This window comes from Mandrillus leucophaeus, unplaced genomic scaffold (genome assembly GCF_000951045.1).
Source record: "Mandrillus leucophaeus isolate KB7577 unplaced genomic scaffold, Mleu.le_1.0 Scaffold64, whole genome shotgun sequence".
Classification (NCBI taxonomy): Eukaryota; Metazoa; Chordata; class Mammalia; order Primates; family Cercopithecidae; genus Mandrillus; species Mandrillus leucophaeus.
In genome coordinates, this window is record NW_012106919.1 from 1,802,083 (window position 1) to 1,816,870 (window position 14,788).

The window sequence follows — 14,788 nt, forward strand, 5'->3', positions numbered from 1 at the left end:
TAAAGACAAATGATTTTGTAAATACCTTCACTCTAGAACCAATGCCCTACTTATACTGAAAGCAAAATGTAATACCTCCGATATTCTGCTCCTCTGAAAAGATTTAGAGGGTTTCTCCATACCTTACATTCTGAAAAACAAAGGAGAAAAAGGGGGAAAAAGAGACACTTTAAAATCTTCACTTAACCAACATCTATTGTCTACCCACTGTAGGCTAAGCGCGGTGCTAGCCACAGATGATACAAAGATGAATAAAGCATGCTTTCAAAAAACAGAATTAAATCTAGTCATTTCCATATTTTTGTCTCCATAGCATTTAGTTCATAATTCAATTATAGTACTTACCATATTACAATATGATTATCTGCTTGGTTTTGTTTCCTCTTTAAAATATGAAGTCTTAAAACTTTGCTTATTTTTCTATTCCTATAACCAAGCACAGCCTCTGGAACTGACTTGCTTAACTGAATTAAACATAGTATGAGAGTAGTCATGTAAATGGCCTGAACTCCAATAACAGACATGTTTCGTTCTTTTTTTTGAGATGGAGTCTCGCTCTGTCACCCAGGCTAGAGTGCAGTGGTGCAATCTCGGCTCACTGCAAGCTCCACCTCCTGGGTTCATGCCATTCTCCTGTCTCAGCCTCCCAAGTAGCTAGCTGGGACTACAGGCGCTCGCCTGGCGAATTTTTTGTATTTTTAGTAGAGACAGGGTTTCACCATGTTAGCCAGGATGGTCTAAATCTCCTGATCTCGTGATCCGCCTGCCTCAGCCTCCCAAAGTACTGGGATTACAGGCGTGAGCCACCGTGCCCGGCCAGACACATTTTGTTCTAAGGAAAAAAAAAAAAAAGCATTAAATTTGTTTTGGGGAAATCAGGGAAGGCTTTAGAAAGGGGGTGACATTTGAACTGACGTTGAATCACTGTAAAAAATGAGAATAAGGTTGCAAAATGAAGAACATCTGAAGCAGAGGAAGTGTCATAAAACCATACAGCATGGTTAGGCTACAGTACAGGGTAAGGAGTGGGAGGGAGAACCGTAAATGCGGTTAGAAAACAGATTGGAAAAGGCCAGGCACAGTGACTCACGTCTGTAATCCCAGCACTTTGGGAGAGTGAGGTGGGCAGATGACCTGAGGTCAGTAGTTCAAGACCAGCCTAGCCAACATAATGAAACCCCAGTTCTACTAAAAATACAAAATTAGCTGGGCATGGTAGTGCCTGCCTCTAATCCCAGGTACTCAGGAGGCTGAGGCTGAGACTGAGACAGAAGAATTTCTTAAACCTGGGAGGCGGAGGTTGTAGTGGATGGAGATCGCACCATTGCACTCCAGCCTGGGTGACGAGAGCGAAACTCCATCTCATAAAAAAAAATAAAAGAAAATAGACTGGAAGAAATTGATGAAGGACCGTATGTACTATAGAAAAGAGTTTAGATATTATTCTTGGTCATCAAAGGTTTATGAGCAGAAAAATAACAAATACCAGATCTTTGTTTAGATCAGCAGTTCTCAAAGTATAATTCATGGAACTGTAAAGTAACAATTCTTCAAATAAATTCTAAGACATAATTTGCCTTTTTAAATGTGTTTACTTGAACTCGGATGCATGACCCTGAGAGTAAGGGTGTCCTTAAATTTTGTACCCCAGGCACCTGCCTCACTTGTCTTACTTGTCCTGCAAAATTGAACTGGTGATGAAAAGTCAACGATGGGTAAAACTGCTAGTACATTAGCATGAGTCAAGACAATGACACCAAACTGTACTAGCAGTCATTGGATTCTTCACTTCCACATCCTTACAGTAAAAATAAGGCAAATTTCTTTTAAACATTATAGCAGGTATGATGGTTGTCTCTAGTAAAGCAATTTGTGAGAACCGGCCCCTTTTGTAATGAAACACCACTTTTACTTGAAAGAGCCACACACAAACTTATAGTTATTTAGATGGGTACCTGGCAGACATTTTCTTTAAAATGAACTGAGTCTGTCAAGATCAAGGAAGAAAATGAAAGTATTTGCTGCCAGTGATAAAATTTGAGCTTTCAAGTACATATTGAAATTTTTTTAAATGTGTGTCTGCTACTGTGAGCCTGGCAAATTTCACAATAAAGACTTTTCTATGAGAATGGTGGTGATATTAACAAATGAGTTTTTTTGTATTATGCAATAAAATGGATCATGATATGGATATGATACGCATAGCTCAGTGAACAAGTATTTTCCAAACAACCAATGTACGATATAAAATTATGCATAAAAGATCCATTCAAAATGTTAAGATATACCAATAGATTTTCACATAACAGAGCATGCAAAGTTCAGATTTTACACCACAACTAAACTTTCAGAAAGTTTTAGTGTAGTATTAAAAAAAGGTATCCACAATTTTCCGAGAAGACTATTAAAATACTCCTCCCCTTTTCAATTACACATCTGGGTGAAGCCAGGTTTTCTTCATACTCTTCAATCGAACAGCATTTCACAATAGACAACGGAGAATAAGTTGTCTTCTATTAACTGAACTTTTTCTTGTTGTGGGAAATATAATTATTTTTCACAAAGTGTGTATTAGCTCAGGCTGCCATAACAAAATACCATTGACTGTGTGGCTTAACATAAATTTATTTTCTCACAATTCTGGAAGCTAGAAGTTTGAGATCAGGGTACCTGCAGGGTGCCAGCACGGCTGAGTACTGGTGAGGCTGAATTCTTGCTGTGTTCTCACAAGAGAGAGAGCGCTCTGGTATCTCTTATTATTATAAGGCCTTCCTGTCTTATCAGATCAGGTTTCTACTCATAGTTTATCTTAATTACTACCTGAAGCCCTATTTTCAATAGTCATATGGGGAATTAGGGGTTCAAACTTAGAAGGAGGAGGTTACAGTGAGCCGACATGGTGCCACTGCACTTCAGCCTGGGCAACAGAGCGAGACTCCATCTCAAAATAAGTAAGTAAAAATACATTAATTCTCCCCCAAAAGTCTTAACTCATTCCAGCATCAATTCTAAAATCTAAAGGCCAAAGTTTCTTCTGAATATTATCTGAATTAGACATAGGGGAGGGGAGGCTCAAGGTACAATTCATTCTTAGACTCAGTTCCTCTCCAGAAGTGAACCTATGGAACCAGACAAGTTATACGTTCCCAATATATTGTATGATGGTGGGCAGACATAGGATAGACATTCCCATTCTCAAATGAAAAAAATCAAAAGGAAGGAAGGGGTAATAGTTACCAAGTCCAAAATCTAGCAACGCAAATTCTATTACATCTTAAAGTTTAAATGCCAGGCACAGTGGCACATGCCTGTAATCCCAGCTACTCAGGAGGCTGTGGCAGGAGGATCACTTGAGCCCAGGAGTTCAAGACCCCAGCCTGGGGAATATAGTGAGGCCTTGTCTCTCTTAAAAAAAAAAAAAAAAGCCCAGGCAAGGTGGCTCACACCTGTAATCCCAGCACTGTGGGAGGCTGAGGCAGGTGGATCACCTAAGGTCAGGTATTCAAGACCAGCCTGGCCAACATGGTGAAACTCCCATCTCTACTAATAATAGAAAAAAATTAGCTGGGCGTGGTGGTGCATGCCTGTAATCCCCACTACTCGGAGGCTGAAGCAGGAGAATCACTTGAACCTAGGAGGCAGAGGTTGCAGTGAGTCAAGATCACGCCATTGCATTCCAGCCTGGGTAGCAAGAGTAAAACTCCGGCTCCAAAAAACAAACAAACAACAAAAAAACGCCGGGCGCGGTAGCTCACACCTATAATTCCAGCACTTTGGGAGACCAAGGTGGGTGGATCAAGAGATGAGGAGTTCAAGACTAGCCTGGCCAAGATAGTGAAACCTCATCTCTATTAAAAACTCCAAAAAGATTAGCTGGGTGTAGTGGCAGGTGCCTGTAATCCCAGCTACTTGGGAGGCTGAGGCAGGAGAATCACCTGAACCCAGGCAGCAGAGGTTGCAGTGAGCCGAGATTGTGCTCCCGCACTCCAGCCTGGGCGACAGAATGAGACTCCGTCTCAGAAAAAAAAAAAAAAAGGCCAGGTGCAGTGGCTCATGCCTGTAATCCCAGCACTTTTGGAGGCTGAGACAGGTGGATCGCCTGAGGTTGGGAGTTCCAGACCAGCCTGACCAACATGGAGAAAACCCATCTCTACTAAAAATACAAAATTAGCCGGGTGTGGTGGCACACGCCTGTAATCCCAGCTACTCGGGAGGCTGAGGTAGGAGAATCACTTGAACCTGGGAGGCAGAGGTTTCAGTGAGTCGAGATCGCGCCATTGCACTCCAGCCTGGGAAACAGAGCAAGACGACATCTCAAAACAAAAACAAAAACAAAAACAAAAACAAAAAAAGAGAGAAAAAGCGTGAGAATTATTTTTGATACTCTGCCCTCCAGGCCCACTGGGATGGCAGTGTCACCCCCATAGCTCTGTGGTACAGCCCCACCCATGCAGCTCTCTGTGAGGGTGGCCTGGCCCCAGAAACTGGAAAGGCAGCCTCATCCTTTGAAATCAAGGAGGAAATAGCCTTCCCCTCTGGGCCCGTATTAGGAGTGGCAGTCCTGGGTTTGGTCATTCTTCCTTTTATTTGAAGTCAGTACATGTTCACAATTGAATAGCTCTATGGTTTGGTCCTGTAGAATCCAAAAAGTCTAACGGCCTTCCTTCATTCTGTCCCACCTTCCCTGTCCCTTTTAGTTCAAACTGGTAGTGTGTTTGCTCGTATAAACTCAACTCTGTTTCTGGTTTCTACTAAAATGACTAAGTCCATGAAGTGCACACATGATATCAAATAGTTGTTCAACCACACCCCTACTGTTGTCTTCAGAACAAGTTTTCTCATGTATTTATAATATGGATAGGCTGAGAATTTCCAAATCTTCAAGTTGTGCTTCCTTTTTGCTTAACAAGTGCTTCTTCTGTTCATCTCTTTCCTTTCACATTTCACTATAAGCGGTCAGAAGAAACCAAGTTGTGCCACTTTGCTTAGACGTCTCCTTAGCTAAATATCCAATGTCATTGCTCTGAAGTTCTACTCTCCCCAAAATGCTAGAATATAGTTCAGCCAGTTCTTTTCCACTTCATACAAGGACCACCTTTCCTCCAGTTCCCAACCACATATTCCTCATTTCCATTTGAGACCTCACCAAACTGTCCTTATCCATATTTCAAGCTTGCACCTCAAAACTCTTTCAGCCTCATTACCCAGCTCCAAAGCTGCTTCCACATATTTAGGTGTTTGTTATAGTGGCACCCCACTTCTTCATACCAAAATCTGAGTTAGTCAGCTCAGGTTGCCATAACAAAATATCATATGCTGAGTGGCTTAACAACAGAAATTTATTTTCTCACAATGTGAAGGTTGGAAGTCCAAGATCAAGGTACCAGAATGGTTGGGCTCTGGTGAGGGCTCTCCTCCTGACCTTCAGAGAGCAGTCTTCTCACTGTGTCTTCGCATGGCAGAGAGACAGCAATCCCTCTCTTCCTCTTCGTACAAAGCCCACTAATACTATCAGATGAGGATTCCCTCATTTAACCTTGATCATCTCCTAAAAATCCTAGCTCCTAATACAGTTACATTAGAGGTTAGTTTCAACATATGAATTCCGGGGGACACATTTCAGTCTACAACATGTTAACATGTAATGGATTTACTGCTATTAAAAAGTATTTTTAAATTTCCTGCTTTAATTTCTAATATGATAAATATTGATGGATATAATCCACATTTAAACACAGGCTCTTTGAGGTCCTGGATAATTTTTTTTTTTTTTGAGACAGAGTCTCCCTCTGTCGCCCAGGCTGAGTGCAGTGGCGCAATCTCAGCTCACTTCAAGCTCTGCCTCCCGGGTTCATGCCATTCTCTTGCCTCAGCCTCCTGAGTAGCTGGGACTACAGGTACCTGGCACCACGCCCAGCTAATTTTTTGTATTTTTAGTAGAGATGGGGTTTCACCATAGTCTCGATCTCCTGACCTCATGATCTGCCCACCTTGGCCTCCCAAAGTGTTGGGATTACAGGCATGAGCCACCGCGCCAGGCCTGGATAATTTTTTAAGAATGTAAAGAATTCCTTAGTCTAAAAAGTTTGAGAACCACTTTTTCTTTTTACATAGTTAAGGAGAGAGGATGTACTAGAAGGGGAAGTATAAGAGGAAGGGAAACCACTTAGGATACTACAGCAATAGCCCAGGGAAGAGATGTTTAAGGGCCTAGATATGGGGCTATGAATGTTGAAAGAAAAGATAGAATGGGCTGGGCCTGGTGGCTCATGCCTGTAATTCTAGCACTTTGGGAGGCCGAGGTGGATGAATCATCTGAGGTCAGGGGTTCGAGACCAGTCTGGCCAACAGTAGCGAAAACCCGTTTCTATTAAAAATACAAAAATTACTCTGGCATGGTGGCAGGCACCTGTAATCCCAGCTACTCGGGAGGCTGGGGCAGAAGAATTGCTTGAACCCCAGAGGTGGAGGTTGCAGTGAGCCAAGATGACGCCATTGCACGCCAGCCTGGGCAAGAAGAGTAAAATTTCATCTAAAAAAAAAAAGAAGGCAGAATGGAGTCAAGATAATTTTTAAGGGGGAATTAATACAATTTGGGGTTGATTGGAGAAAATGGGAAACATAAATGATATAAACTAAAAAGAAACCCAAAGATTTCTAAAATGGGAATTGGACTCCATTAAAAGATTTTAGAATTATAGAGGAAGAACTATGGAAGAAGACAATTAGTTTCATTTTGGACAGAGTGAGTTCAGGGTGCTTAGGGCCATTAAAGTTGGAAAATTCTAGCACAGAGTTAGAAATGTAGTTCTAGAGTTTAAAAGAGAGCTTGGGGGTAAAAATTTAAAATTGGTTCCCCCCAGCATATATGTCTGTGGTAGCTAATATTATTGAATAAGATGAAGTTATCCAGGGAAAAAAATATTGAACAAAAGGATGCATTAATTCACTTAAAAAAATTTTTTCCCCCTTAGAGACAGGGTCTTGCTCTGTCACCCAGCTCACTGCAGTCTCAAACTCCTGGGCTCAAGTGATCCTCCTGCCTCAGCCTCCCAAGTAGCTGGAACTACATGTGCATATTACTGTGCCCAATTGATTTTTTTAATTTTTTGTAGAGATGGGGGTCTTGCTATGCTGCCCAGGCTGGTCTCAAACTCCTTGTCTCAAGTGATTTCCTTACCTCAGCCTCCTAAAGCACTGGAATTACAGGTTTGGGCCACTATGCCCAGCTTTTAACTCACTTTGAGATCCAACTCAAGTATTTCCTCTGCAAAATATTTTGCGGCCCTCCCTCCAAGAATAACTGACCACTCTTTCTTTTCTGTCACCATAGTATCTTCTATAAGATACCATGTATCTTTATAGAGTATCATATATAAGACACTCTATAAAAGCAGTTAACCATATTCTTTTACTGTCTATTTATGTCTGTATCCTCTACCAAGATGAAATGTTCTTAAGGTTATCTTCACTCTCATTACTAATGGCATACTCAGTCTTACAATGGAAAATAAAATCACATCATTTGCTATTGTTATAATTATTCATATATTGAAGTCAGCTTCATGAGGACGTATCTGTATCATATTCATCTTAATATGTCTTACTCTTAGGGGTTCTGTAACTATTTTACAAAAAAAAAAAAGAAGAGGAAAGGAAATGACTCTTCCTTCTTGTACTCTTGAATGGCTGCCAACCCTACCCCACTATACCTGTCAGGCTTCAGGACTCCACTTAAATGGTGCTTCCTCAGGGACTTTGACCAAATCTAAAAAGTGCCACCAAGTGCACTCAGGCAGTATTTTTCTACTAAACTATCATAACTCTAGTGGTTAAGTTATTGAACAAATAAGATATTTGGAATATTATGGAATTAACTCATCTCTATTATTACTATATAGTTATTACCTATCCCAGTGAAAGGAACAATAATCCAAAAGTATTCATTTTTGCCAGGCGCGGTGGCTCACACCTGTAATCCCAATACTTTGGGAGGCTGAGGTGGGAGGATCACTTGAGCCCAGGAGTTCGAGCCCAGCCTGGGCAACATAGTGAGACCTCATCTCTATTAAAATAATAATAATAATAATTTTATTTGGCTTTATAAATTTTCCTTTCCTAATTATATATCATTAAAAATACTCGCTTTCTAGCTGGCCAGTCTCGGTGGCTCAAGCCTGTAATCCTAGCACTTTGGGAAGCCGAGGCAGGCAGATCACCTGAGGTCGGGAGTTCAAGACCAGCCTGGCCAACATGGTGAAACCCCATGTCTACTAAAAATACAAAAATTAGTTGGGTGCAGTGGCACATGCCTGTAATTTCAGCTACTTGGGAGGCTGAGGAAGCAGAATCGCTTGAACCCAGGAGGCAGAGGCTGCAGTGAGCTGAGATTGCACCACTGCACTCTAGCCTGGGCTACAGAGAGGCTTTGTCTCAAAAAAAAGGCCGGGTATGGTGGCTCCCGCCTGTAATCCCAGCACTTTAAGAGGCCAAAGTGGGTGGATCATGAGGTCAAGAGATTGAGACCATCCTGGCCAATATGGTGAAACCCCATCTCTACTAAAAATACAAAATATCAGCCAGGCATGGTGGTGCATGCCTGTAGTCCCAGCTACTCGGGAGGCTGAGGCAGGAGAATCACTTGAACCTGGGAAGCAGAGGTTGCAGTGAGCTGAGATCGCGCCACTGCACTCCAGCCTGGCAACAGAGCAAGATTCTGTCTCTAAATAAATAAATAAATTAATTAATTCACTAGTACTCGATACAAATAGAGGAACAGTCTACAGTAAAAGTATGACAATGGAATACCCATCCATGAAGAGCTGAGACTTTGATGCCTTTTTAGGTATATTGAAAAAAAATTTTTTTTCCTACTTTTCTCTCTTGGCAGAGATGGCTGTTTCTGTTCTCTCCTTTATTAGTCATAAGATTCCCTGATTTGCTGGGCACATATATATATATATACACACTGAGAAAATGTTGAAAATTTCTAGCCTTCTTTATAGCTAGTAATGGCCATATGAAACAGATCTGACCAGAAGGAAGTAAGGGGAAATAGTATGTAACATTTCTGAGAACAGTCCTTGGCTTTTGTGGGGTGGAGTAGAGGGAAGAAGTGACCTTACCCTGGATTTCTTTCCTTCCTGCTGATTGGAATGTGGATATGATGGCTGAAGCAAGAGCAACAGTCTTACACTACACAGTAAAAACTACATTTGGAGATGGCAGGCTAACAAAATAGAAGGGGTCTGGATATCTGATGCTTATTGTTTTCCATACTAGCCATGGACTGCCTATATTAACATAAAATACAAATTTCTGTGTCTTGGTCCATTTGGACTGCTACAACAAAATATCACAAACTGGGTAGATTATAAAGAGCATAAATTTATTTTTCACAGTTCTGGAGGCTGGGAAGTCTATGACCAAGGTACCAACAGATTTGGTATCTGGTGAGGGTCTGCTTTCTGGTTTATAGATGGCGCCTTCTCATGGTGTCCTCACATGGTAGAAGTGGCAAGCAGCTCTCTGGGGTCTCTTCATAAGAGCATTAATCACATCCATGAGGACACTGCCCTCATGACCTGATCACGTCCCAAAGACCCTACCTTGTAACATCACATTGGTGATTAGAATTTTGGGGGAAACACAAACATGCATACCACAGCACTCAGCTGTTCTGAGTTTTCTATCTCCCAGAGCCAAACTCAATCTTAAATACACAGCTCTGAAAACACATCAGAAAAGCAGTCACCTGACAAATTCTGTCTGCTGGTTTCACTTTCTCTGTTCCTCGAAGGAGACCCTGGTTCTGAAATGCTGCTCTCTGTTCCTCCCATCAGTGGTTGCAAATGGCTTACAGATACTTGCTCAATAAAAGATGTGCCATGCTTATGGAAGTACCACCATTCAAATACCTATGACAAACAGAAAATATTCTCCACTTAGAATTGATCAGCAGACACACAAGCTCAAATTAAAACATTCTCTCAAGATGTCCTGTTCAATTCAGCATTTTAAATGCACTCTCCTTTCAAAAAGAAAAAAACATACAAACACAAGATTCAACAATAACACGTCACGTAAAAGTGAAATACCTTTTTTATAGTTTTGTCATAAAATTTAGACAAGCTTAAGCAAAACTAGGCATATGTAATAAGGCATTAAAAAACAGTAAGAAGCATTTTAATCTATAAGTAATTTAACTATGTTAAGTTACATTGTCATTTTATTCTATCTGCAGCATAAACAGTTTTCAAATGATAAGCATAGTGGATGAACAGACTAGACTAGGATCAGCATGCCCATGTTTGACTCCCAAATCAGTCATTTATTAGCTGTGTGCTGTGGGCAAGTCACTTAATCTCTAACATCTCAGAGCCTCAGCTAAATGTGGTTAACAAGAATTATAAGTGCTTTCTGAAGCAAAAAGTACTACTCTGGTATTTGGCAAAATTATTAATAAAGGTTAAGAGTCAGGTTGATTCCCATTTTGAACCATTTAAAAGTCAGGATATTCATTTATTTCTGTTTCCATGGTTTATCACTGTTATAAAAAGAGAAACCAGGCCAGACACGGTGGCTCACATCTGTAATTCCAGCACTTTGGGAGGCCGAGAAGTCCCAAAAGAGGGATCCTCAAGAAGGATCGCTTGAGCCCAAGAATTCTAGACTAGCCCGGACAAAATAGTGAGACCTCATCTCTACAGAAAAATGTAAAAATAAAATATTAGCTGGGTAAGGTAGTGCATGCCTATAGTTCTAGCTACTCAGAAAGTTGAAGTGGGAGGATCTCTTGAGCCTGGGGAGGTCGAGGTTGCAGTGAGCTGAGACTGCACCACAGAACTCCAGTCTGGGCAATAGACTGAGACCCTATCTCAAAAGAAAGAAAAGAAACAAAAAAAAAAGTCAACTGACAGACTAGTCTTCTGCCAAATGTAGTGGATACACTTATTACTTTAAAGAATAAACAAAACATATCCACAACTAAGAGATTTTAATCTTTTTATTTCCTATTGTTTTAAAAAATTTTTTGAGATAGGATCCCACTCTGTCACCAGGCTGGAGTGTAGTGGCATGATCACAGCTAACTGCAACCTTGACCTCCCTGGGCTCAGGTGATCATCCCACCTCAACATCCCAAGCAGCTAGGACTACAAGCATGTGCCACCATGCCCAGCTAATTTTGATATTTTTTGTAGAGACAAGGTGTCACCATGTTGCCCAGGCTGGTCTCAAACTCCTGGGCTCAAGCGCTCTGCCTTCCTCAGTCTCACAAAGTGTTAGGATTATAGGTGTGAGCTACCATGACCAGCCAGATTATAATATTTTTGAAAACTATTTTACGACGACCACAAACAGAACACATCACAAAAAAATCAGCTTTTTCAACTCTGTAGGAATGCTATTTTTTTGCTTCAGTAAATAACAGAACAAACATGCTACATAGGTGCCAAAAGTATAGTCCATGTTGTGGCCCACTGACTACATGCCACAACGTTTACAGGAAAGTGTGAGAAAATCAAGGTGCAGCATTTTTTTCTATCATGCCACTAATGTTTTATGCTCAATCTAAAATGGCATCTCTTTCTGCTCACTCTTAATAAGTTAGCAAGAATTACCACCAAATGAGGCCATGGTTTGACTTCTACTATATGTTTTACTAAGAAGTGAGATAAAACTTCTTTACACAAGCAGAAATTGTTCATGTGACAGAAAAGACAAGGTTTATATTGAATAAATCTTGGTTAGGAAAATTGGATAGGGCCAGGCATGGTGGTTCACGCCTATAATCCCAACACTTTGGGAGGCCAAGGTGGGAAGATCACTTGAGGCTGGGAATTCAAGACTAACCTGGACAACATAGTGAGACCCCGTCTCTACAAAACATAAAAAAATGAGCCAGGTGTGAGGGTGTGTGCCTGCAGTCCCAGCTACTTGGGAGGCTAAAGTGGGAGGATCGCTTGAGCTCAGCAGGTCGAGGCTGCAGTGAGCTGTGATTGTACCACTGCACTCCAGCCTGGGTGACAGAGTAAAACCCTGTTCAAAAAAAAAGAAAAGATAAATATAATCAAGGGCAACAACAACACACTTTCCTTCACTATACAAAGTGCAGGTGGGTTTTCTAATGAATGAGTATGAAGTTAGTGGCTTTTTCAACTTTTAAGTCAACTTTTTAACACACATGAACAATGATAATAATAACTGCAAATACTTATTGAAAGCTTTCTATGAGCCTCGCATTATGCCAAGTCCTTGACATGCATTATGTCATTTAATTTTTGTAACAACTGATTTTAGAGATGAGGACACATTCCAAATTTAAATAACAGTTCACACCACCAGTAAGTGGCAGAGCTAGGATTCTTAATCAGGTTTGCCTGACTTCGGAGCTTCCAACCATTACACTAGACAGTTTCATAAATATATCTCTTTATATATGTATATGTGATTATATGTATATACAAGTGTGTTAAGTCCAGGTGGTAAAAGAAATTATAAACACAACAACCTTTGCTAATAAAAACCCATCAATATTGCAAGGGTAATAATACAGTTTAATCTTTAAAATGTTACTTGAATTTCCTAATTTGTGTATATTTAAAACACTGCTTTATAAAGAATAACAAAAGGTTTTGTTGAGTTTTTGTTGTTGTTATTGAGACAAGGTCCACTCTGTTGCCCGGGCTAGAGTGCAGTGGCATGATCACAGCTCACTGCAGCCTCGATTTCCTGGGCTCAAGCAATCCTACCACCTCAGTCTCTGAAGTAGCTGGGACTACAGGAATGCGCCAACACAATGTGCTAATTTTTAAATTTTGTACAGAGACCAGATCTTGTTCATTTGTCCAGGCTGGTCTTGAACTCCTGGGTACAAGCAATCCTCCTGCCTCAGGCTCCCAAAGTGTTGGTAGTACAGACACGAGACACCATACCTGGCCACAAAAAGTTTTTTACAAGGTTTTAGACATCATATATATAAGTAAGTTATCCCCCTCTTATAAATGAGGAAATTATAGCTTAGACTGTTTATGTAGCTTGCCCAAAATTATCAGCTAGTAAGTGGCAGAGTTAAGATTCAAAATTTTATCTTCTGTTCCCAAACCAGTGCTTTTTCCACTACATCAGCTGTTTAATATTGATAGTTTCTTTAAAACAAACAGACAAACAAAAAAACCATATTAAATAGAGACAGAGTCTTGTTGTTGCCCAGGCTGGTCTCAAACTTCTGGCATTAAGGGATTCTCCCACTCCATCCGCCCAAAGTGTTGGGATTACAGGTGTAAACCACTGTGCCTGGCTTAAAGATAGTTTATTATCTTTACTTAGACCTTTGTATGCTATGGACTAAATATGCTAAAATATGTTTATGTTAAATTATGAGGCTTATATTAACATGTAGTTTTAATCCTGAATTCCTCAATAGTTTCTATTTTTTAAGCCAAGAGAAAAATCTCGTTCTTGTTTGGCATTTCACTTTAACAAAATGGTCTGTATTAGTCCCTATTTAAAAAAATAGATCCAATACAAATGCTATTTCTACTGCAGCTGGAGAGCACCACCTAGAGATAAAAAAAAAAGAACAGGCTGGGCATGGTGGTTCATGCCTGGAACCTTAGCACTTTGGGAGGCCAAGGAGAGTGGATCGTTTGTGCCCAGGGGTCTGAGACCACCATGAACAACACAGTGAGACTTTGTCTCTACAAAAAATAAATAAAAATTTAAAGACAATAGAAAAATCTATTGGCTATGCATGGCATAAAACTTCTTAAGATTTTTATCTGCAGCAGTATTGTTCCAAAGTGTACACTAGGAAACGTGACATCCTAGGGATGTTAATGTGAATTATAAAAAATATTTTAATTTCCTTAAATTAAAAATATCTTCTTCAAGGAAAAGTTGAATTAAACAGTTTTGGTGTTTTTGCTTTTGTTTTTTGAAACACAGTCTTGTTCTGTCACCCAGGTTAAAGTGCAGTGGCACCATCTTGGCTCACTGTAACCTCTCCCTCCAGGGTTCAAGTAATCCTCCCATCTTGGCCTCTCCAGTAGCTGGGACTATAGGTGCATGCTACACACGGCTAATTTTTGTATTTTTTTGAAAAGACAGGATTTTGCTATGTTTCCCAGGCTGGTCTTGAACTCCATCAGCCCACCTCGGTCTCCCAAAGTGCTAGAATTATAGGCATGAACTCCTATGTCAGGTCAAACAGGTTTCTTAACTGTGAGAATTCTCAGAATAATAATAGCCAAAATTCATTAAGTGTACACTCTGAACCAGCTACCATGTTATAAACTTACAACATTATCTGATTTAGTCTTCATAATCCTATAAAGTTCATGCTGTTATTAACCTCAGTTAACAGATGAGGAAATGGGCTTGAAAAACCTATAGGTTGAATTTATGACACAGAATTTTAGTCTTCCCAGTGTTGCCAATATTAAAATACTGTAGTCAGACACGGTTGCACATGCCTGTAATCCCAGCTATTAGGGAGGCTGAGATGGGAGGACGGCTTGAGCCCAGGAGTTAAGGCCACAGTGTGTTATAATGGTGCCTATGAGTAGTGACTGCACTCTGGCCTGGGCAACGTAGTGAGACTCCATCTCAATTTTTTTTTAATGGGCAAGTTTTATATAAAAACTGTATATCCAGGTTCTATTTATTTATTCATTCATTTTTGAGACAGGGTTTCTCTCTGTCATCCAGGTTGGAGTGCAGTGGCAGGATCTTGGTTCACTGCAACCTCCACCTCCCGAGTTCAAGAGATCCTTTTTTTTTTTTTTTT

At 40.4% G+C, this 14,788-nt stretch overlaps 1 protein-coding gene across 4 annotated transcripts in view; it reads right to left on the reverse strand.

The window, feature by feature from the left end:
• The window catches only part of ST7L (suppression of tumorigenicity 7 like), a 106,881-nt gene that overhangs the window by 87,293 nt on the left and 4,800 nt on the right, over positions 1 to 14,788 (reverse strand). For all 4 annotated transcript variants that reach the window (XM_012000759.1, XM_012000760.1, XM_012000758.1 and 1 more), the window contains exons 3-4: positions 9,755 to 9,917; positions 76 to 130 (exon numbers count right to left, since the gene is read on the reverse strand). In XM_012000759.1, coding sequence (XP_011856149.1) covers positions 76 to 130; positions 9,755 to 9,917 — 218 coding nt within the window. The remainder of the gene's footprint in view (positions 1 to 75; positions 131 to 9,754; positions 9,918 to 14,788) is intronic.